At 34.2% G+C, this 21,797-nt stretch overlaps 1 protein-coding gene across 2 annotated transcripts in view; it reads left to right on the top strand.

Annotated features, from left to right (window-relative positions):
- Nucleotides 1–21,797, top strand: part of LOC144432563 (dystrophin-like) — a 292,959-nt gene that overhangs the window by 63,095 nt on the left and 208,067 nt on the right. Inside the window, exon 1 of one of the 2 annotated variants that reach the window (XM_078120805.1) lies at nt 6,054–6,193. The exons of the other annotated variant lie outside the window; for it this stretch is intronic. Within the exon in view, the coding sequence (XP_077976931.1) occupies nt 6,169–6,193 (25 nt within the window). The 5' untranslated portion in view covers nt 6,054–6,168. Of the gene's footprint in view, nt 1–6,053; nt 6,194–21,797 lie in introns of those variants that run through there. 2 annotated transcript variants of the gene reach the window in all.

Raw genomic sequence — 21,797 nt, 5'->3', positions numbered from 1 at the left:
ATCTGGACACTAGTTAAAGAAGTCACATGTAGCCATATATGAATTGAAACATGAGAAAAATCCGAAGTGATAACATCTTGTAAGTTGTATTGAAAGGTAATATTGACAAATAAAGACAGTTTTTAATTCATTTAGATTTTGCATTCTTTCACTATATTGTTTTCCCTGTGAAAATAAAGTCCTTCAATATCAAGAATTGAAAGATTCATTCACTTATCACCCCACTATATTCAATTCATCAAGTCTTGGAAAATACTTATTTTCAAAGGAATGTAATTTACAAGTTGAAGACAAAAGGAATCAGAATATAGGGTAACTTTTAGTATATTTTCACTTGGTTAGGTAAAAAATGATAACAGAGGTCATAGGTCAAAGTTGAGATCAGAGGTTTTAGGTCAAAGGTGAGTGTAGAGGTCATAGGTCATATCTGAGTACTTCCAAAACATGATAAAATTTGAGACTGAAAAAAACCATGTGCAAGTACTTTCAAATTGATATCTTTGATGTGATAAAGTCTGCAAATTCCATATCAAGTTGAAGGAAAGGTTATTAGATGGTTTTACCGGTAATTTGACTTGTAAGTTGTAGTGAACCTCCAATTAACCTTTCAGTCACAAACTATCAAAAAGAGAAAGCAGGATTTCATTAAAGATGTGCTTGTATTTTGAACTTTGTGTCACCTTGTAAATACATGCTGTATATAAATGTCATACAAATATGTTAGTTACTGATTTCACTACTTGACAGAGATTGTAACAAAACGAAAAAGGTATTACTGCATACTGTAATAGTTTGTAACTATTTCCAAAAGCAGTATTCCAGATTTTGGAAAGTGAGCTGGAATGTTGACATGTATGCCAATGTCCAATCTGATTAAAATCTGATGTGGTGAAAGTGGCTAAATGCTTTATTTACCTCTATTTCCATTGTTTTATTATGTTTGTTTTTGTTTGAAGGCGGCAATCACTTGGAACAAAAACAAATGTCATAAAACGTTGGAAACAGAGATAAATAAAGCATTTAGCCACCACATCATATGTCATATTTTAATCAGATTGGCCTATGTCATAGTACATGAATCCATCAATGAAATATGGCTTTAAAAAGTGAATGAATTAAAAAGAAATAAAATATTAAGAATAAATAAACCCCCTACTGTTCTTGATTTGGCCATAAATCTTAGCAAGGTAGCACTGAAAAGTGACTATATATTATTAAGAATGAATGAAAGAGAAAAAATATATATATCATCTCCAGTAACAAAAATTAAACACACATTCTTGTGTTTTCATTCAATTACTTTTAATACAATTTATAATCCATGCACACAAAAGGGAATATGACCTAAACTTTGTCAGTAAACCTTATATAAAGTACTATAATACTATTTTAAAGAAAATGGATTGTTACAACAAGTAAGGATTCTGAATAAATGAAACAATGTGGAAACTATGTATGGTGGTCTATAGTCACAATGTATAAAGCTATAGTGGCAACTATGTATGGTGGTCTATAGTCACAATGTAGGTAGCTATAGTGGCAACTATGTATGGTGGTCTATAGTCACAATGTAGGTAGCTATAGTGAACACATATTGCCTGGGCTAAGCACCCGTTTATTACACCCGAGGGACTATGAGTTACCAGAATCACATGCTATTTCCCGAGGCCAAATCTATGTATGGTGGTCTATAGTCACAATGTAGATAGCTATAGTGGCAACTATGTATGGTGGTCTATAGTCACAATGTAGGTATACCTATAGTGGCAATTATGTTAAAGGTGGTCTATAGTCACAATGTAGGTAGCTATAGTGGCAACTATGCATGGTGGTCTATAGTCACAATGTAGGTAGCTATAGTTAGTACACTAATTGTAACTACCCTAATCAATGCTAAATCATTGTCACATCTCTACACTTACAAACAGCTACATTATTCCTTTACAAATTCAAATAGAATTTATTGGATTTTTGAAATCTTCGTTTAATCCTACCCTTTCATATTCAAATTCTACACTAGTTTTAAAAGCTACTGTATGTCCAAATAACAGTGCATGACACACTTTTCCCAGACTTAAAGTCACAGTGTATCGGTGTGTGATCAACAAACACGTTCTTCAGCTAATGAGGCTGATTTCAACACTTTGTATGTCCTTTGTCAGACATGAATGGCATGCTAGTGTTCCTGTGAAAAGATTAATGTTACATCTTTTCAGACTCTGATGTCCATTTATTGGTTAAAGGTACAATTGCAACGATAACATCAAACAAAATAAACAGTGATGTCTACCATTATAAATTGTATTAAGTACTCAGTTAGGTTTACAAAGTGAATTTACAACAAGAAATAAGGTGTTGAGAAAGTAGTCTTAGCAGAGTTCTCATAGCAAGTCATCAAGACAGTGCACAGTTCTCATAGCCTTTATTTCTTTTGACTAGGTTTATAGACAGATTATGTTATTTGTACTATCTATCTGAATAATTGTTGGGATTAGTCTCTACTATTGCAAGTATTTATATTTAATCATGTGATATGATATGTCATGACATAGGTATTGTTTTAGTCATTATAGAAAGAAATTGAAGTTAAGACATACAATACAAATAAACAAGTAACACTATACTCCCATATACACACTGTCTGTCTGTCTGTCTGTCTGTCTGTCTGTCTGTCTGTCTGTCTGTCTGTCTGTCTGTCTGTCTGTCTGTCTGTCTGTCTGTCTGTCTGTCTGTCTGCCTGGCTGCCTGCCTGCCTGCCTGTGTGCGTGCGTGCGTGCGTGCATGCATGCGTGCATGCCTGCGTGCATATGTATGTATGTATGTATGTATGTATGTATGTATGTATGTATGTATGTATGTATGTATGTATGTATGTATGTATGTATAGACTTCATGGAATTTATGATTTACCAGCATTCACTATTTTTTGTAAATGTTCATTTCTCAGGTTGCAGTAGGAATTATTTTCATCTAAAATAGACATTATGAATATCTTCATGTCGTATAATTAATAAAAATTAAATCAACAAATATTCATAATAACACAAGCTGATGTATGTTTCCAGGAAGTAAATGCCTGGCAGTTAAATAAATAAATAAATAAATAAATAAATAAATTTAAAAATGAAATTAGACAAAGATGAGAATACAGTGATGATACAAGTAGAAATCTGCACAAAAAAGAATGAACTGATTTGTTGTCTCAATACCAGTAATGTTAGTTTCATTGAGAAAACAGTTATGAAATTTTTGATCATTTTCACTTCTTTTTTGTGGTTTCTGTTACCTACCTTTAAGTTTGACGGAAACCCTTATGAAAGTATTTTGGTTTCCATGGTTACCTGTCAGTTTTACAGAAACTTTGAAGGTAGTTTGGTTTCCATGGTTACCTGATAGAAAGATAGAATACCTAAGTCTGAAAAGTTTGACAAATCCTTATGAAAGTATTTTGGTTTCCATGGTTACCTGTCAGTTTTACAGAAACCTTGAAGGTAGTTTGGTTTCCATGGTTACCTGATAGAAAGATAGAATACCCTAGTCTGAAATGAATGCTGTGTAGCATGTTTCCTGTGCTGAGGAGGTGTTACGATGATATCCCTTTGGACAGAAGACAACCACTCACCCCCCCCCCCCCCACCCCCACCCCCAGCAGTCATCACATTGTTTGATTTTTGAAATGAACAACAAGGGAATATATATCCAGTTTATACTGTGCCGACTGTGATTTCCATAGCCATAGCAGTCACAGTCAGCACAGGAAACAGGTTTATAGGGAATTTAAGGTAGCATGGTCAGAAACCCGGGATTCTGGTATTTCCTTGCTCTGATGGGAATAAAAGCTTTATCATTAGACCCAGTCAGATTTCTTAAATACATACTGAGTGAAACTAAAGCTAAGATTGGGAAGGTAAAAGGTAAAGGTTTTGGGAGAATCCTACCTAGCAAAGGCAAAGTGCAGCATATAAGAGTAAAATGGAATTTGTATCCCTGGAGGAATGAAAGAATTTAACACCTATGTGTCAGTCGAGGAGATTTATAGGCCAACTGATATAACTTGCAAACATAATCTTTTGATATGCTAATTTATGCTAATTATCCATGATGATGTAATATACTTATTTAGGAATATAAACTTGAAAAAATTGCTGAACAGTTGCCATGGATTAACACAAGAAATGCAGACAAGCTCAAAGAGTATATTGGAACAGTCTGAATAAATTTATTTTATGCAAATCAGTATCATCTTTGGTGAGTAAGATATTGTGATTGTGATACCTTGCTATCTTTAAAGATGGTCACATGACATTCTGATTTAACACATGACCTTGGTAGTAAGTGATCCCAGCCAGCCATGTTGTACTGAGATCAAGTTAGTAGTCCAAGCTGGATACATACTACCAAGCTGACTGCAGTCACTGGTTGGATTTTACTCTGTACAGCTCAGCTATTGTGTCTTGCAAGTTGTTTGGAGTGTAAAAGCATTGTGTTGTCTAGAGTGCTACTGGAGGTCCACACACTAGTAAGTCAAGAAGTGAACTCTGTAAAGTGACTCTTTTCAAAGTGTCTTCACCAGAAGCTTGATAACTAGGAGCTTATTATCTTTCTTGACATCTTACAATAATGCAAGGTTTTGAGATGAGTAGGGAAAACTTGGCATAAATGTGGAGAGCTTTTCTCCCTATAACAGTGTTTGTGTATACAAGCATATACAAGTAAGTGAAAAGTCCCTGGACATGTGAATTGGGGTACAGAGTAACAATACAGTCTCGCCTTTGTGTAGGAATTGTTTTTTCAAGTGAGCTACATGTATGTCGATAGCTTTGCCACTCATAAACTGACATTGGTGGGTTTTGTTAAAGGGGGTACATGTAATATATTCCTTCTGTGGCAAGTAGCCAAATGTCAAAATGGAATAAAAACATACTTTCTCAAGTTTCAGTCTTTTAGTTTCAAGTTAAGGCAGTACTTTGGTGTGTGTAATTTACGTTTTATGTTAAAATGATGTACAGCCCAGCCCATTTCTATGGTTTTCACACTATAAAAAATTTGATAACTCTTATGGAAGTGTTTTGAGATTAATATACACGGAATTGTCAGGGCTGTGTTGTGTCTTTGAAAACATCAGTGATAGTAGACTAGTAGTTTTCAGTGAGTGGTAAAATAATCAGAATTATTGCAAAAGTTAACTTAGGTCTCGGACACCTTTCCATCACTGTAACAGTCAGGGCTGAATCTGATAAAGTTAATATCAATTTCCATACCATAGTTTTGGTGGGAAAACCCCTCTAAAATACACAAGTACATAGGGAACTCATCTGGTAGATATTAACTACATATTGCCCTCAAGAAAGCTTGTAATTATATTTCCCCACACATATTATGACTCAGAAGACATTACAACTGATCATATTGAGTGATAGAAATTTGACATCGATATTCCCAACGTTAGCATTTGACCCTTTTCATCAATATCTGCACTAGTTGAAACCAGACTATCAATTATTCATGTTGGGTATCATTAAAAAGTAGGTCAAACCTGTATACTTTTTGAGTTAAAAAAATGAAAACTTGTAAAACAGTTTTGCAACAGCTGGTTGGATAGAAAGACAGTAGCCAGCTGCTGTACATGTACTTGTATGTGTAGTTGCTGTGTACACACACCCACTAATGAAGATATGGTGCAAGCTATGGGATTAACTTACATCAATTATAGTAATGCAACTAAATAAATAAACAAATACTACTTTGTGCCAAACAACAGGCTTCAACTAAACACCTAGGTAGGACTGAAAAACAAATTTTTCTTTGAGAAAAATATTGCCATTTGGTATTCATAATGATTCTTAAGTAATAGTGTGGTTTTGAGTTTTCAATAGTAAGCTAGTGTATGTTATGTATACCTAGTCCGGGGCCAGCAGTGTAATTAATATACTGATGTCCTGGCCCAATGCCCAGTAAGTACATTCCAAACATAGTTCAATGAAATGGAGCCGTATAGGTGTATTGTGGGATTGTGCTATTTCCTTTAGCCACAACATAGAGCTGACTGTAGGTCATACTAGCAGCGCCTAGGCAGGCAGGGATTCATGGACACTACTACTACTGTACCGTAAACACACCAGTACTACCACTGGAATTTTAGCCCATATTGTGACCCAGTTAGAAAGAATGGAGCATGCAGTGTTATTCAGAGGTAGATCAGTTCTCATTGATTTTTAGACATGTGTGCGATAATAATATAGAGTGTGTGAGTCACCGTGTGTATGTGTGTAGATACTATAGCATAGGTAGGCATATAGCTAGGTGTGTACCACCTGTGTACTTTGTCCACAAACATGAACATTCCGCAGATTTCAATCTTTTTTCACCTTGTGTACATCGCATGTCCTTACAGGTAGGACTAGCAATGACCTTTGACCCTAAATGTTACTAATGTGTAGCTTTGTTTGGCAGCCCTATTGTCTTTTACATGCAGTGTTTTAATTTCAGCATAGTAGATTTGACAGATATTGGAGTGTCATTCTCTTTGTGGTAAGGTCACACTTTTTGAGGTTCATGGTACATAGCTACTGTGTACAGTTTGTTTTCCTTTCATAGTGTGTGTATTTATTAAGTTTTTATTCTAAAATTGTGAGACAGAATTACTATTGTGAAAGGCATGTCATTTATGCATGTTGTAAGCCAAGATTTCCATTGTTTGTATTGGGGTTTATAGAAGGGTATAGAAGTAAACATTGCCATCAAGTTGATGAATAGCTGTAATTCCTACAGTAAATACACTACTAGTTGAGGCCAAATGTTAATATTAGGGAGTTTTTTGGGAAAGCTAAAATGTCAAGTTTACATGTAATAGTAGGAGCACACTGGGGCTGTCATTTGACAGTGGTGAATGTCTGAATAGAGGGATGGCTACATTGTAGTAAGTGTGAGCCACTAGACTAGGTTACGTTATAGCTATCTGAATAGATGGCTACGTTTTAGCTAATGTGAACCCCCTAGACTGGGGTGTAGCCATCTGAATGGATTGCTACATTGTAGTTAGTGTGAACCACTAGACTGGCTGACATTACACACTATTGTAGCTATCATAGATGGCTACGTTTTAGCTAATGTGAACCCCCTAGACTGGGGTGTAGCCATCTGAATGGATTGATACATTGTAGTTAGTGTGAACCACTAGACTAACTTACGTTATACACAGTGTTCAGTGTTACACTATTGTAGCTATCTGAATAGGTGGCGATATGTTTAAGTTAATGTGAACCCCCCCCCCCCCTAGACTGGGGGTAGCTACCTGAATAGATGGCTACATTTTAGTGCACCCCTAGCTTTACACTGGGATACAGTGTAGCTATCTGAATAGATGGCTACATACATTGTAGTTTACTATTGTGAAACCCTAGACTGGGTACAATCTACAAAAATGTGCTGTACCTGAATAGATGGCTACATTGTAGTAACCCATAGGTATAGGCTGAAGGATACAGTACAATGTACCTATCTGAATAGTTGGCTACATTGTGATCAGGTCAATAAACTGAAGCCTTTGTTCTCTGCCATCGCTAAATTACATGTGAAACAAAGATATTGGTTGAAATATGAAGTGTATCTAGCTATCCATGTGCAAAGGGGCTATTATGGCAAGAATCCAATATTTCCTAACAACTTAATTTCTCTAAGGTTTCAAAAAAACAAATTTATAAGAATAATAATTTTGATACATTTAACACAATTCTAGAGACAAAAATAACCTCCCTAAAAAGACTTGTTTTGGATTATTGAGAATTCACCTACTAGGCCTTCACTAATATTACCAGGAGTTAATGTGCATGTTATTACTGACATGTGCCACGAATAATTTAGTAGGTTGTCACTTTATGTATGAAATATTGTTACATTTTACACTTTACATTGTTATTTTGTTACATTTTACACTTTACATTGTTACATTGTTGATAATTTTGTAAAAGATGATACAAAACTGGAATAAGAATTAAGGCCAAGGTGATAAGAGTTGTTTGTAAGTTAAATGTCTGTACCAGCTGTTCATCTTTGATGTTTACTGCTAATCCCCAATGGTTTATGTACACCAGCCTGCAACATTAGGAATTTATGCCTCAGTATTATATTTCTATACAGTTACTGCTCTGTGCTTCATTTTTATTGTAAGCCAAATCTTGAAGGCAACTGGACTATCTCAAAATGTTCCCATCACACCCCAACACTCAAAGTTTAAACATACCCCTATACTTTTTCTAGGCTACCTCGAACATAGCCCCATCACACCCCTACACTTTTTCTAGGCTACCTAAAACACCCCCCCATCACACCCCAATTCTTTTTAGAGGAGAAACTACTTTGATTTGTGGTGTTCTTATTTCATTTTCTGTATTCATTATTATATTTGATCATTTATAAATCCTGTAGGGGAAGTTGTCCTATATGATCCTAATAGGCATAATTAAGATTGTCGTATAGGATGACCCTTTATGTTCAATTTACATTGCAGGTTAAGTTCATGAATTTAACTTTGTATTGCATCAAAATTTTCAATTAGTTCACCAAAGTTTTCACCAGGTATCCACCATCATGGCTTCATCAGTGTTTTCTGAAGTCATGACACAGGTTGTGTTATACTAGGCTTTTATTAGAATTATACATGTATAGGACAGCAGATTGTTTCTTCATATTTCATTTTTAAAAACCCAGACTGTTCAATACCTTTGTTGTAAAATGTTGAAAATCAAGAAAAATTTGTCTCATAAAGTAACAACGATACCATTTGGGGGATAATTTTATATTCCAAATTACCATGACACCTTGATTAATATATAATATCTTTACCAAGAATTACCTATCAAACTTAGATATTGTTATCAGGTACCATAAAATAGGTAGATACAAGAATGGACGAGTGTTAGCATGAGTCCTAAAGTGATAAAATACCAACTGTGTTATAATTGTCATTAGACAATGACACTGTATGATGGGTGATGACAGACTGTGACATGAACTCTAAACCAAGGACAAGCTATAAATCACAAACACATTGATTGGTGAGAATCATCTATCAATTCTAGAACATTAGTAATTGTCATTGAAGACTCATCCTTGCAGGTGACAGATAAATTAAAAATTGCACCAAAATATGTGGAAAAATCCTTAGTTTTCATTTTAACCTGAGATTTTGTGCAGTACCAAGTTTTCATTTATTAGTAATTGTCATGATTAGTGAATTCAATTGATGGTAATGAGGTCATCACAAGAAATATTCTTAGAATTATTATAATTGGCTGTCTTATGGTGTATAAATATGTGAGTGATTTTTTTTTCAAAAAATGAAATTAATTTTGGCTGGGTTGATTGATACTGTAACTTTGATGAGATTTGCTTTTAAATTACATCAGTGAAAGTTATGTTTGTGTTGACTTTCATCAAAGTATAAAAGTCACAACATACCATACATAGCTTTATATGATGTATAATGAGTATGCTGCTCTAGTTAAAAATAAATAACAAAATTGGGGTAGAAAAAGAAGAATAGGACTTGATCAACACTGGATTAATTTTTAAAGGTCCACTCCGATTAAGATTGAAATCGATTTGTGAAATATGGTTATTCCCACAGAGCTACAGGAAAAGTTGGACAAAACGAACAATCCTAGATCATTAGGAAAAAAACTAATAAATGATAAAACTAATGTGATGACCCAGGATTGAAACATTGCAGTTTAAGAAACTGGCTTATAAATCACCAGAGATTTTAATGTGTTTGGAAACTAAAGCAGATATGGTTTTGTTGACTTTCATTAATGGAAAGTTTAAAAGTACTGGTACTTAGAAAGAAGCCAGCAAACCTTGGATTTAAAGTGGCTATCATTAACCTTTCATTGATGGACTTGCAAACATCCATATCTAAATGTCATTGCAGCAAAACACAGGATTTATTGAACAAACTGTGTTATATGTGAAACTAGCCATCTGTTCTTTTCACAATATGATGTCTAAACTAAAAAGAGGAAAACCGACTAATGGGCTAATCAATTAACCAGGTCAGGTCCAATGAAACAGAAGCACAGTCTAGCAGTGGTGAATATCTCGTTATGCAATGGGCACACCCAATCAAGCATGAAAATGAGAGAACCCAACAACAGCAGAGGACAGATAGCAAAAGGGAAGAGGTTTTCAAGTGATGGTGTGAATTAAGTATGAAAGGGCATGCAGACACAGTGTTTTGTTGATTATGTGTCAATGTATGCTGCCTGTCCATTACTCATTGGGTGTCTTCCCAACTCAATATTCCAAATCAATGAATACTTAATTTGCATTTTAATGAAGGTTTTAATTGCATAACCAGTGTTTTTATTGTGATGTTTAGTCACTTTGTTTTACAAGTGGCCCTAGTTAAAAATAGAGGCATGGTACAGGTATACTGTATAGGACATATTCATTGAATTGTCAGACTGTCTGATGTTTTGTTGTCATTGCTTGCATCTTGTAAGAGTGTGAATATTCAGTGGAGTCTTGTTAGACTGTCTACATTGCATTGGCTTGGCCTGATCAATTGGTGCAAGTCTTCCCTGATCCAGGTGAAAGTCAAACCTTGGCTGGTGTGTCAAATGATAGTGTAAGTTACAAATTATATTATCATGTTCACCATATTGACATTTAATTTTCCAATTCTCCATGAAAACCTATATTGTAGCTGTTATATTTGTATAGTCAAATCCAATGGTTATTTCTTCATAGTGATTTATTTAGGTATTATTGTGAAGGTAAAAAAACTAAGAAAATAAATCCGCTATCATTTATGGTATAAAATATTGTACATATCAGTTTGTGTACATTGAGTTTGAACAGTCTTACCCATAATGATCACTCATGTATAAGATAATAACTTAGCTTCTGTGTGAATACATTGTGTACTTCATATCAAATCACCTCCTATTGATATATCCGGCCAGGAAGACATAGTTCAGGAAGTATAAATGACAACTTGCATGCTGTCAGTCCATAGGTGGTGTGTGTGTGTTATAGTTCCATGTGTGGTGAGTGTGTGTGTGTATATAGTGATGGGTGTTATCAAGGACAAAGTTGTGAACAGCTACGAAACAAGTCAACATTTGATGTCTTCTGTAAGCTGCTGTAAACATTTCATTGGCTTTTGTCGGTCTTAAATTTTGTCTGAATTCATTGTGTGATTGAAGGACATAACAGCACAGTGTTGATGACATTTCACAGTTTGTTGCTAAATTTTGATGTCATGTCCTGGCATTCATACTGTACAACAGGACAACATAGATTCTAGATTAGTAACTTTTGTGAGATTTTGACTAAGACCAGCGCATACCACAGTTTGATGTTTTCCCCAGAAATAAGTTTAAAGTCATACAGAATTATGAAACAAAAGAACACATTGTGCATGTTAAATTCTGTTATTTTCAAGAATCTGAGATTTGAACTTATAATTGTATATTATCATCATCATCTTTATTATTATTATTATTATAAAAGAACGAGGGAAAAGTAAGCCTGCAACTTGTCCACAGTTTATTCTCTTCATATGAGAATGAAGAATGAATTAGAATGAAAAAGAATGAAGTCTGCTCTTCTCATTTTAAAAAATAGGGTTGAAAATAAAAAACACACTGGTTTTAAAAAAAACTACACTTTTCTTTATTACGGTTACCTGTCACCATGTTTAGTCTCTACCTGAAAGTGACCTTCAGGCTCTAGAATGATTAAAATGAAGTGGAACAAATGATGAAAAAATTAATACTAAAACTACCATCAGACAAGGTTAAACTGAGGAAAATGAAAGTCTAGGTAACATATTTAGAGGAAGCACAGAAGACAATAACAGAGTTTATTAATACAGAAGGTAAGCAAAGATGGAAACTATTAGAAATGTACAAGAAGGGAAATAAAGTCACTAAGACTGTAAAACAGACTTAAACAATAGTTTACGAAGAGCACAGATCTCATCAAATATTTTATGACATGGGTTGTTTTATGCAAGGTAGGTGTTACTTTTACTCAGTAACATTATGGTCATTGAAATCAATGTGATGTCATTGTTATTATGGGCCTTGAGCCTGAACCAAATAATACATTATAAAACAAGTACACTGATTCCCTTGTATAATCTCAGGCTACCCTTAGAATGATATAAGACTAGAGTTTGCCATTGATTGGATCTACCACTGCCAGTAGGAGCAGATCTAATTCTCAGACTCTTAAGCTGTATGTGTACTTTCAACCAGGAGTAGAAATGATTTAGTACATTTTTATCAAATTTTATTTATTGTATGACCTTGGACAAACTATTATCCTGTTAATTAGTGAATTAGACAGCTGGTAGTCAGTAAAAAATAAAGTATGTTTTTAATTATCTTTTGTATGTCAGATAATAATGGTGGTGGATTATAAATGAATGACTGTCTGGGTGAATTCTATACTGTGTTGACACTGAGTCATTCTCTTGAGAATTTGCACTGTAGTTCAATCTTCCTGAAAAACACATTATTGGCAACATTACTACTTATATGTGTAGAACCTACTGTTTGTGACAGGTCCTTGTGAGATGATATATGTTACAAAGTGATATTAAACTGCTAATATTCACATATACATTTTATAGGCAACATATTTAATGTATAAAATTTAAAGGCCAGGAATTCAATCCCAGGTTCTCGTATTAATGTTATTAGTGGAGCCGTGAGGATTACATAGGATCATTTTTTGCTTCAAACCAATTCTTTGCTAAAAATTTTCAGGCAACTATTTTTCACATCTAATTTCAATCGTAATCCAAATTTGGTGGCATTTCCACACTGTTGATAGAGACTACAAGTGCCTGTGAAGACATGCGAAGGGCCATGCACTGTATATACATTGTAGAGGCTACAAGTGTCTGTGGAGACACATGAATAAAGTCTCAGCGGTACAGCCATACAGGTTACACGGTTAGGTCAATTAGGTGATATTTATAGACTTATAGGACAAGGTGTTGTCTGAAGCAATAGGAAAATGAATATTTGTTTAATTACATGTATAGTAAATTTACTAATCTAAGTCTGTGTTATTCACCAAAGCAACATATATTGTAACTTTATGTTGTTGATACACCAAGTTACAATGTATAATTACATGTATATTCTCATTAAAAGCTGGTGTATAGTTAATGTGACCAGTGTTGCAGCCAGCCTTTTTAAAGAATGGGACATAGTGTCCCGAGACTTTCATTTTTCTGGGTCATCATAAATTTTTTGGGGACATTATAAAAAAGCACCAATTGCGTTGTAGCATAACTGTACAGTTTGTAAAAATATTTACCCACATGCTGATCCATGCTAGATATTTGTTGAATGATTATGCAGTTGCCTATCCAACCGTGTTGTTATCTATGCAATAATTATGCGATCATTTGGTCATGTGATTTGCATACAAATTTAGTGTGGGTCATCTTTGACCCGTCCCTTCGAAAATTGTGGGTCAGGTCCAAAAAATGTGTGTCAAATGACCTAAAAACCTTCTCTGGCTGCAACACTGGTGACAATATGAATACACAATATCCCCAGGCATGCATTGACATAGATCTTACAATATGATTTCTTCTTCAAAATGTACATGTGTATGTATACTAGATAGTATGATGTACATGTATTGTTGTAGAAGTACATTGCCTTGTAGTACACTGGATAAATGTATTATTGATTGTAATATTATAGTAATCTGTATAAGTAGAATGTCTATTTGTTACACAAACACCATATCCCCTCATTGCAGCTACTGTTACATAGACATGCGTAAGTATGGACTTACATTGTAACATCTACAATGTATACACATTGAATTGTCAGAGATTTGTAGCTTTCGTCAGATTCACACTTTTCTGTTTGCTGTGTTCTGAAACTGTTATATTTTTGTTAAGGGTGGTAAGTACTTAAAGTAGGTAAGATTTACCTCAGAGCTTTCCTGTCATTTTTGCTGTTCCCCACCAAAATTATGGTGTAATAAAATTTTCCACGCACTACTGTAATTCATGGAAAATTATGCCAGTTTTACCAGAATTCCCCCTTCCTGTTATAGTACCAGGGTGCCCAGTCCTTTAATAGCAAAAACACTGTAAAAGTTAACAAAATATACAAATGTACATTCTGTCCTGCAATAAGGTGACGGCAGTAAATCTCCATTGATAGGTTACAAGTTCATCTTAGCCATCATATCAGAGTCAATGTGTGTATGCATGGCTTGTATACATTACAGTATAAACATATGTCACATACATTAGATTAGTTCACCCCAAATCATAAATTGACCATTGAATTTGACACCTGTCCGCCTCACGTCAAGCCCTGGTGACCTCTTTCCTTATTTAGACCTACATTTGTAGCAAATACTGTAAATGTTTGTTAAACCATGCATAGAATTGATGTGGAAAGGGTTAGGTAGAATACACACAGCTACATGTAATAATGGGATAAATTGTTGTGATATTTCAGACCCTCATAAAGAACCCATAATTTCTATCAACTCACTGAATTCCTTGTGTGGACAGTTTCCATATGTACTGAAACACATACAATGTACATACATGTAGACAACAGAGGCAGACCTACCACTGATGTGCTCCCAGTAGGAAGCAGGAACAGTGGGCTGGAGGCAGTCTTAGCGTAGGGTAGAAACTGACTGATTAATGCATTACATGAGAAGATTTTGATAATATATGAAATATAAGATGTAAGAATAGTCCTGATAACATTTACCATGTGGTGTATCTGTTTAAATCCCCCTAACCTTCTTGACATTTAGTTTAAACCCCCTAACCTTGTTGACATACCTGAGATACCTCACTCTGAGATGCATTCCATGCCACCAACATCATTTATTTTGATTTAATTGAATTTGATTCCAGTCAATAAACAAGAATCAAACACTTTAACAGGGTCGGAATTCAGTGTATAAGTTTATCTGTAGAAATGCTTAGATTAGGAATATTTTAGCAGAAGAATAAATAAAGTGGTCACTGGTGTAAATATTAGAGTATCCTATATTCATGGGAAATGTATGCACATGCAAATGATTTGTAAAATCAAATGTAACATCAAAATCGGAATCAGATCTCTAAGAGAGAGTTTTGTTGCACTATACATGTACTATATAACTTAAGATGTAGCTGAGATACATGTACATATACATGTATAATCTTCCTGTGTTCTCAAATTCACTTGCTCTACATGTACATGTGTTTGATTTTGGCATGCTTTGGCAAGCAGTTCTACTGTAATTGTACAAATTGATTGTGTCACAGGTTTGTTAATTTGTGCATAATCCTGTTTCTGGCAGAGCTATAGAAAAAGTTGGTCCGGAACAAAAAGATGGCCACCACAAAGGATGATGTTTATACCACACATGAATAGATAACCTTGTGGCATTATGTTGTATTAGGCTGCATGTTTATTTCATTTCATTTCACTTAGATAGTGAACTGTCATATAGTAAGTCCATTATAGTAAATTGTGATTAGTTAGACCTGTTTATGTAAATAACTGATATGAAATGTCTGATATTAGGCAACATAAAGTCAACTATTACAGTCTGATTGACAGGGCTCTGGTAGATGTCTCATATAGTTTGTTGTGATGTGTAGCAGGTACATTTGTATGTTTACAATTATTACCCCTGGCACGGATCTATTGTGATGGATCTACAGTGGCACAACTGTCCTTTCTGCTTTCTCAACTCCCTGGGGAGCATACTTGCATCACTTCTCATCCCATATAGTCACTACATTTGTACAAGTCTTAATTTGATTTTGTTCACAAGGGAAAACCTCTCCCATTATGTAAAAATAAACATTGCAAGCAAAGTTAACCAACCTTGTCCCATGCATCCAAAACCCACCCACATGCAAGCTGTCTACCTGTATTCTATATCTTTACTTCACTGTTGGATGATTTTGACAAGTCTTCTCATCCCACAGCTTAAGTCAAAGAATTTATACCTAATGATGTAGGTAATTTATGGCAACATATCACATGCTGTTTTTGTTCATTCAGGTAACAACTGTAGGAATGAATGAGTAGAGTGTACATAATACTGCTACATTTGCAGGTTATGTATTTAATGTGAGGATGAGGATGATGATGATGGTGATGATGATGATAATGATGATGATGAAAGTGATGATAATGAAAGTGATGGTGGTGATGAAACATTGAAACTGATGTGACAATAATGATGAAAGTGATGATGGTGGTGGTGGTAGTGGTGGTGAGGGTGATGGTGATAGTGATTGTGGTGTTGGTGGTGGTGGTGGTGATGATGATGATAATGATAGTGATGATGTCGATGATGATGTTGACTGATGGTGATGATGATGATGATGATGATAATAATGATGGTTATGATTATGGTGGTGATAATCTACAGTTAGTACTTAATCTACACTTAACCCTCCCCTCCTCCCTCCTTCCCTTCCTTCCAAATGCCGGAGTTCTCTCCAGTTATAATACAAAAGTCAACTCTGAAAAAAATGATTGATTTCTCATTAATTATTGATCGAAATCAAATCAAAATAATGATTAAAATTGTATGAATTACAAAAAATGTATGTACAATTGTAGAAATAATTCTTTTTGATACTCAGATTTGTATGATGCAGATATTTGCCTTGACAAAACAAATATTTAAGATATGAAAATAAAGAAGTATGAATTAATATAAATATTGTTTATTGATGAAAATCATAAAATTTACGTAAGTGAAAAACTGGAGATATTTGCCTTTATAGATACTGAACTTAAAATGATAAATTAGGCAGTGCAAGGCTGTCATGTATTGCTGGAGATTTGTGTGATGGACTACTTAATGCTTTGATGGAGTGATACATTGTATTAAAACAGGTGTAAATGGTTTTGGTGGAGCGATACATTTTAACAGGTGCAATGGAAATGTTGATGTCTATCGATCATTGAGTCACAAATTGATTTTGCCGTAGGCAAGACAACGATATTTGTGATAGCAGTAAATTATGATGTAGATTTATTGTGTGCTTACACACATGGCAAACATACGTACATATCTATTCATCAGATTATTAGGATTTATAGTTCTGAATATTTCTACTTTTCTCAAGAGACTCGTACTAAATCTACAGGTATGGTAATGTGCTATGGGGTGAAAGTGAAATTATATGAAGGAGTTGACCTCTGACCCCAGATATGGTAATTATTTTACATCTTGTTCAAGATGCTGTTGGCATATTTCAATCTTTGATTGTGCTTGTTGGCATATACTGTATAGTGTATGTTCATAGATCAGTTTTGCTTTATAACTAGACACTCAGTTACAATTTCAGTAACCTGGTAATATGCAAGGAGAGATTTGTTAAATTCAAACAGTTACGTATATATTTTTAGATTAATTTTCGAAGGGCATTTGGTATAAATTTATTCACCATCTGTATAAAACACTGTTCCAACACAAATTTGGGAGATATTTTTACTAAAATTATTTTAAAATGAATATAATCAAGGGTTTAAAATGTGAAACTCTTTTATTTTAAAATGTAGGTTATTTTGATTGACGTGATGAACTTTGAACTTTGTTTAGAATTGTTGTTGAAATCAGTGGATTTGTGATTACTACTTATATTGATTATTTTGGGAATCAGATCTAAGAAATATTATGTAATAAGTTCAGGTAATCTGTTACTGTACAGAGATAGGATGTGTATGTGAGAGATTTGCGTGCTATAGTAAATCTTACTCTTACAAATGAAGATAGTGTTTGCAAAGAAATAAGTACATGTATAATATATTGCCAGGACGGGATTCTATTGTACATGTACGATGTTTTCAAATATTTCTTCCCGACCCGGTCTGAGCTTCATTGACACCAAAATTGTTGTTGCTAAGCTTACTTGATAACAATATGTACTAACAGTTTCCTAAATATTTGATTTTATGTAACTAAATTACATCGTTGGGTCATTTATGTATTATGCATGATACTAGGGTTGAGTTCAATCAACATTACGTTTCATTAATTTCATTAATTGTCTTTTATAATATTTTGTAATCTGCAGCAAAAATTACGTCCCAAAATGTATTAATTCAGTTTGTGTCCCTGTAAAATGAAATTGTAAAATAATTTGTAAGCTGATCTTTAAAAAGAGAATAACTAAAATTAAATTTGATCAAGTCCAAAGAAAATTTGGAAAACACTAAATGTTGTACATTTGTTTGTACGTTTATCTAAACTCAGTCTTGTGTTTCTTTCTTCATTCGTAAAAAACTTACATATTTGTCAGAGTAAAATTCATTATACCGTAGATTTAGACTAATATGGTTATTTTTGGTCCAAAATTGAATTCTCTGGTGTATACATAAACTAAGATTGACTTCATAGGCACCTAGGGTAGTCATTAGTAATGAAGAATTATTGATTATTATACTAGTGACATTTTACATAATGAACTTCACCTTTGGTTTGATTTATGATCTTTCAAACTGATACAATTATGGTGTCGACTAAACCTTTGTATACAATTATGGTGTCGACTAAACCTTTGTATACAATTATGGCGTCAACTGAACCTACATATATAATTATGGTGTCGACTAAACCTTTGTATACAAGGAAATGTTCAATGGCTACCAGTCTACAAGCTACACCATACAATTGTACGTATCTGCTAAGCACCAAAAAAAGGTTTAAAAAATGACCACCAACAAACAAACATGTCTTTCTTGTACATGTATGTGAGACTTCCATTTCAATTATGGTAATTTGTTTTTTGCCCTGAACTGGACAAATGGACTTAATTTAAATTATGATGATGATGTTGTCATCGCCGTCGTCGCTGTCGTCATCGCCGTCGTCGTCGTCGTCGTCGTTATTGTTACATGTAAATAGACTAAGCAGAGAACTAACATCTCTTGAATAAAATCCATATTTCATCTCATTCTCATACCTCAGGTTTCCTTTGTGAGTCAGTGATTGTATATTTTAGTTTAAAAATGATACTATCATTTCCCACATTAGCAAGTATCAATTTTAGACCATTTCCAAACAAGGTTTATCTTGTCTTTCGTAGCTAGATCTAATAAATGTTTCTAAATCGAATGAAATAAATTACATTCACTTGTAGGTTGTCAACGGTAATCTGATCTATAGCTTCCTCCTCATGTGTTATGTATGACCAATACCGGTGTTATGATACTTACATGTAGCAATCAAGAGAAATGGACATTTGGTTACCATGGAAACAAGTCCGATAATCAGATTTATACTACATTCAACCTACAATATAAGTTGTATACATTTAAAAATGAATTGTTCAGACTTCATGGATGTCACCTCTGAGCCCCCCCCCCCCCCCATCCCTCCTTTTCCTTAGCACATAGGGTGTCTATTACAGAATTGTTTATCCATAACCTTTATCCTTATACATGTAGCTCCAGTATGGGAGCTGATGTCGTGGCGATGTCTGTCTGTCTGTCTGTCTGTCTGTATCAAAAATTTTGTTTCACTGGTATCTCAAAAAGTACTGAAGCAAATGTTCTCCAATTCACTATGTGGCATTGTCAGGCTGTAACTTAGCACTGAAACATTTGTATTTCTGAAATACATGTAATGTGCATGCAAACTAGGAAAAGATGGGGCTACACATGCAGAACAGCTGCACCAAATTCAATCAAACTTACTACATCTACTGATCATACAAAGATATAGGGGAGCATTTTCAGTTCATCTCTTGTTCTAATTTCTAAATAGAAGGATGTTCATTGTGTCTGCAGTGTTCACTGGTTTATGTCTATTATATCCAACACATTCCAAAGTGAGTTAGTTACTGATTATCAACTAAACAACTGTAATACACTTCAAACTAACATTATGTTTGTATTCTGATTAAGTTTTATTACAGGAAGTATCGGTGACAGAGTCAAGAGTTGAATCCCCTCACCTTTGACACTATGATTATAGAAATAAATGTGAGAGACATTGACGCATAGGGTCACATTTGTAAGATCCGGTGTACTTACTATTCTTATCACTGGACTACCCTTAGTATGAGAAGAAATGACACCAAATGGTACCAGGACATTTCAATCTAATTATATTATGTATTGCTGCTACTAGGTGTCTTTTTGTGTGTTATGAACTATATATATGGATATACATGTATTGTTGCATTGTCCTGGGTGCATTGTATAAAATTATAAAATTAAGGCCAAACTTTAAATCAGAAGGGTATGATAGTTTGTTTGACTCAAGGTCCTTGTTGGGTGAACATTTTTTTTTCTGGCACAGCTGTAGAAAAAGTTGGTCCTGAACATAAGAATATTCCCTTCAATCGTTATAGCTCCACTGGTAACACTAAAGGAGAATTTAGATTTAATTATCTGTCCTTAAAGTCCCAGGTGAGATTAGGATTAAAATTTAGGTGTATCAAAAGTTGTCTGCCAAAGCTATAAAGATATTGTGAAAAATGGATGATCATATCTGATTCCTTGTGCTTCCACTGCTGTGATATACCTGTTAGAACATGGGACTGAATTATGGACCTTTAAGTCATCCTGTTTATAAATTGATAATGTAGTCATATCAATGCAGACCTTTTTTGGAGTGACAAAGAAAACAACTGTATAAACATGGTTATTTCTTTTTTAAGTGTATTTGGTGCGATCTGTGAAGGCTTTTAGATCTGTGTACTTATAAATTATAATACACAAGAGATAAACTTAATAATATTGATTGCAAAGAGAATGAGGTTTTGATAGGAAACCAGTCAATGAGTTGAATAAATTCACAACACATTGCAAGTTTCAATCGGAAATGAATTGAATGAAATCAGACCACCACAAGATAGTAATCTGTGATAAAGTTTGATGTTTTCACTATTATGTCTGCTTTATTCATCATCTCAAGTAGATTTAGTGTCTCTTTCTTCTCCTGAGAACCAATTGATGCTAGATTGAATTACATGTTATCTCCACCTTGTTGCATTGCTATGGATACAAGTTCACTTAACTTCATCACTCACGGTTGCTAGGCTACAATCCACATCACAGTAAGATCTTCATCTGTGCAGTATGTGTGTGTTGATGACTGCAAACAGACTATCCTAGGAAATATTACATGGGAAGGTGATTAAAAACAAGTGAATAGAAAGTCATTATTTTATTATGTTGCCATAGTTACTGATGGTTATCTAGAAGTAATTTGTTACCTGTTTTCCTAATCCCAGATTATTGTAACTATAATTTTGAACAGTATGTGTAAAATCTTCATCTTTGAGATATGACATGTCATGCAGCAATGTGTAGGTATTAGTGTAATAGATAAATACAATGTGTAGGTTAGGAATACTATGTCAAACTATAGAATGTGGGGTATATAAATTAATATACTTAACAGAATAGTCTGAAAGGTCCAGCCGTTGGTTTGCTTATACCACTCGCTACCCCGCATTATATATGCAAAAGGAACGCCTGGATCTTACAGCCTAAATAGCTAAAAACAACCTGCACTTCCATATAGAAGTGAAGACGTGGCCATTGACATGTACAAAAAGAAACTGATGTATTATCTGTATATCATATTGAGTTATCGCATATGTATATAAATATGGATGAGAACCTATTACCTTATGAATAGTTATTGTTTAACCATTGCATAAACATTTCTATTAACTCCCATGATGCAATGTGGTCCACAGCAAAACATCCTCAAATGAAGGATATCTTCAACTTGATGTTTCTCTGAAATCACACGTTATAATAGTTTAT

The sequence above is a fragment of the Glandiceps talaboti genome, chromosome 3, assembly GCF_964340395.1.
Source record: "Glandiceps talaboti chromosome 3, keGlaTala1.1, whole genome shotgun sequence".
Taxonomy (NCBI): Eukaryota; Metazoa; Hemichordata; class Enteropneusta; family Spengelidae; genus Glandiceps; species Glandiceps talaboti.
Note: the sequence above shows the minus strand (reverse complement) of the source record. Positions and strands in the feature narration are given on the sequence as shown.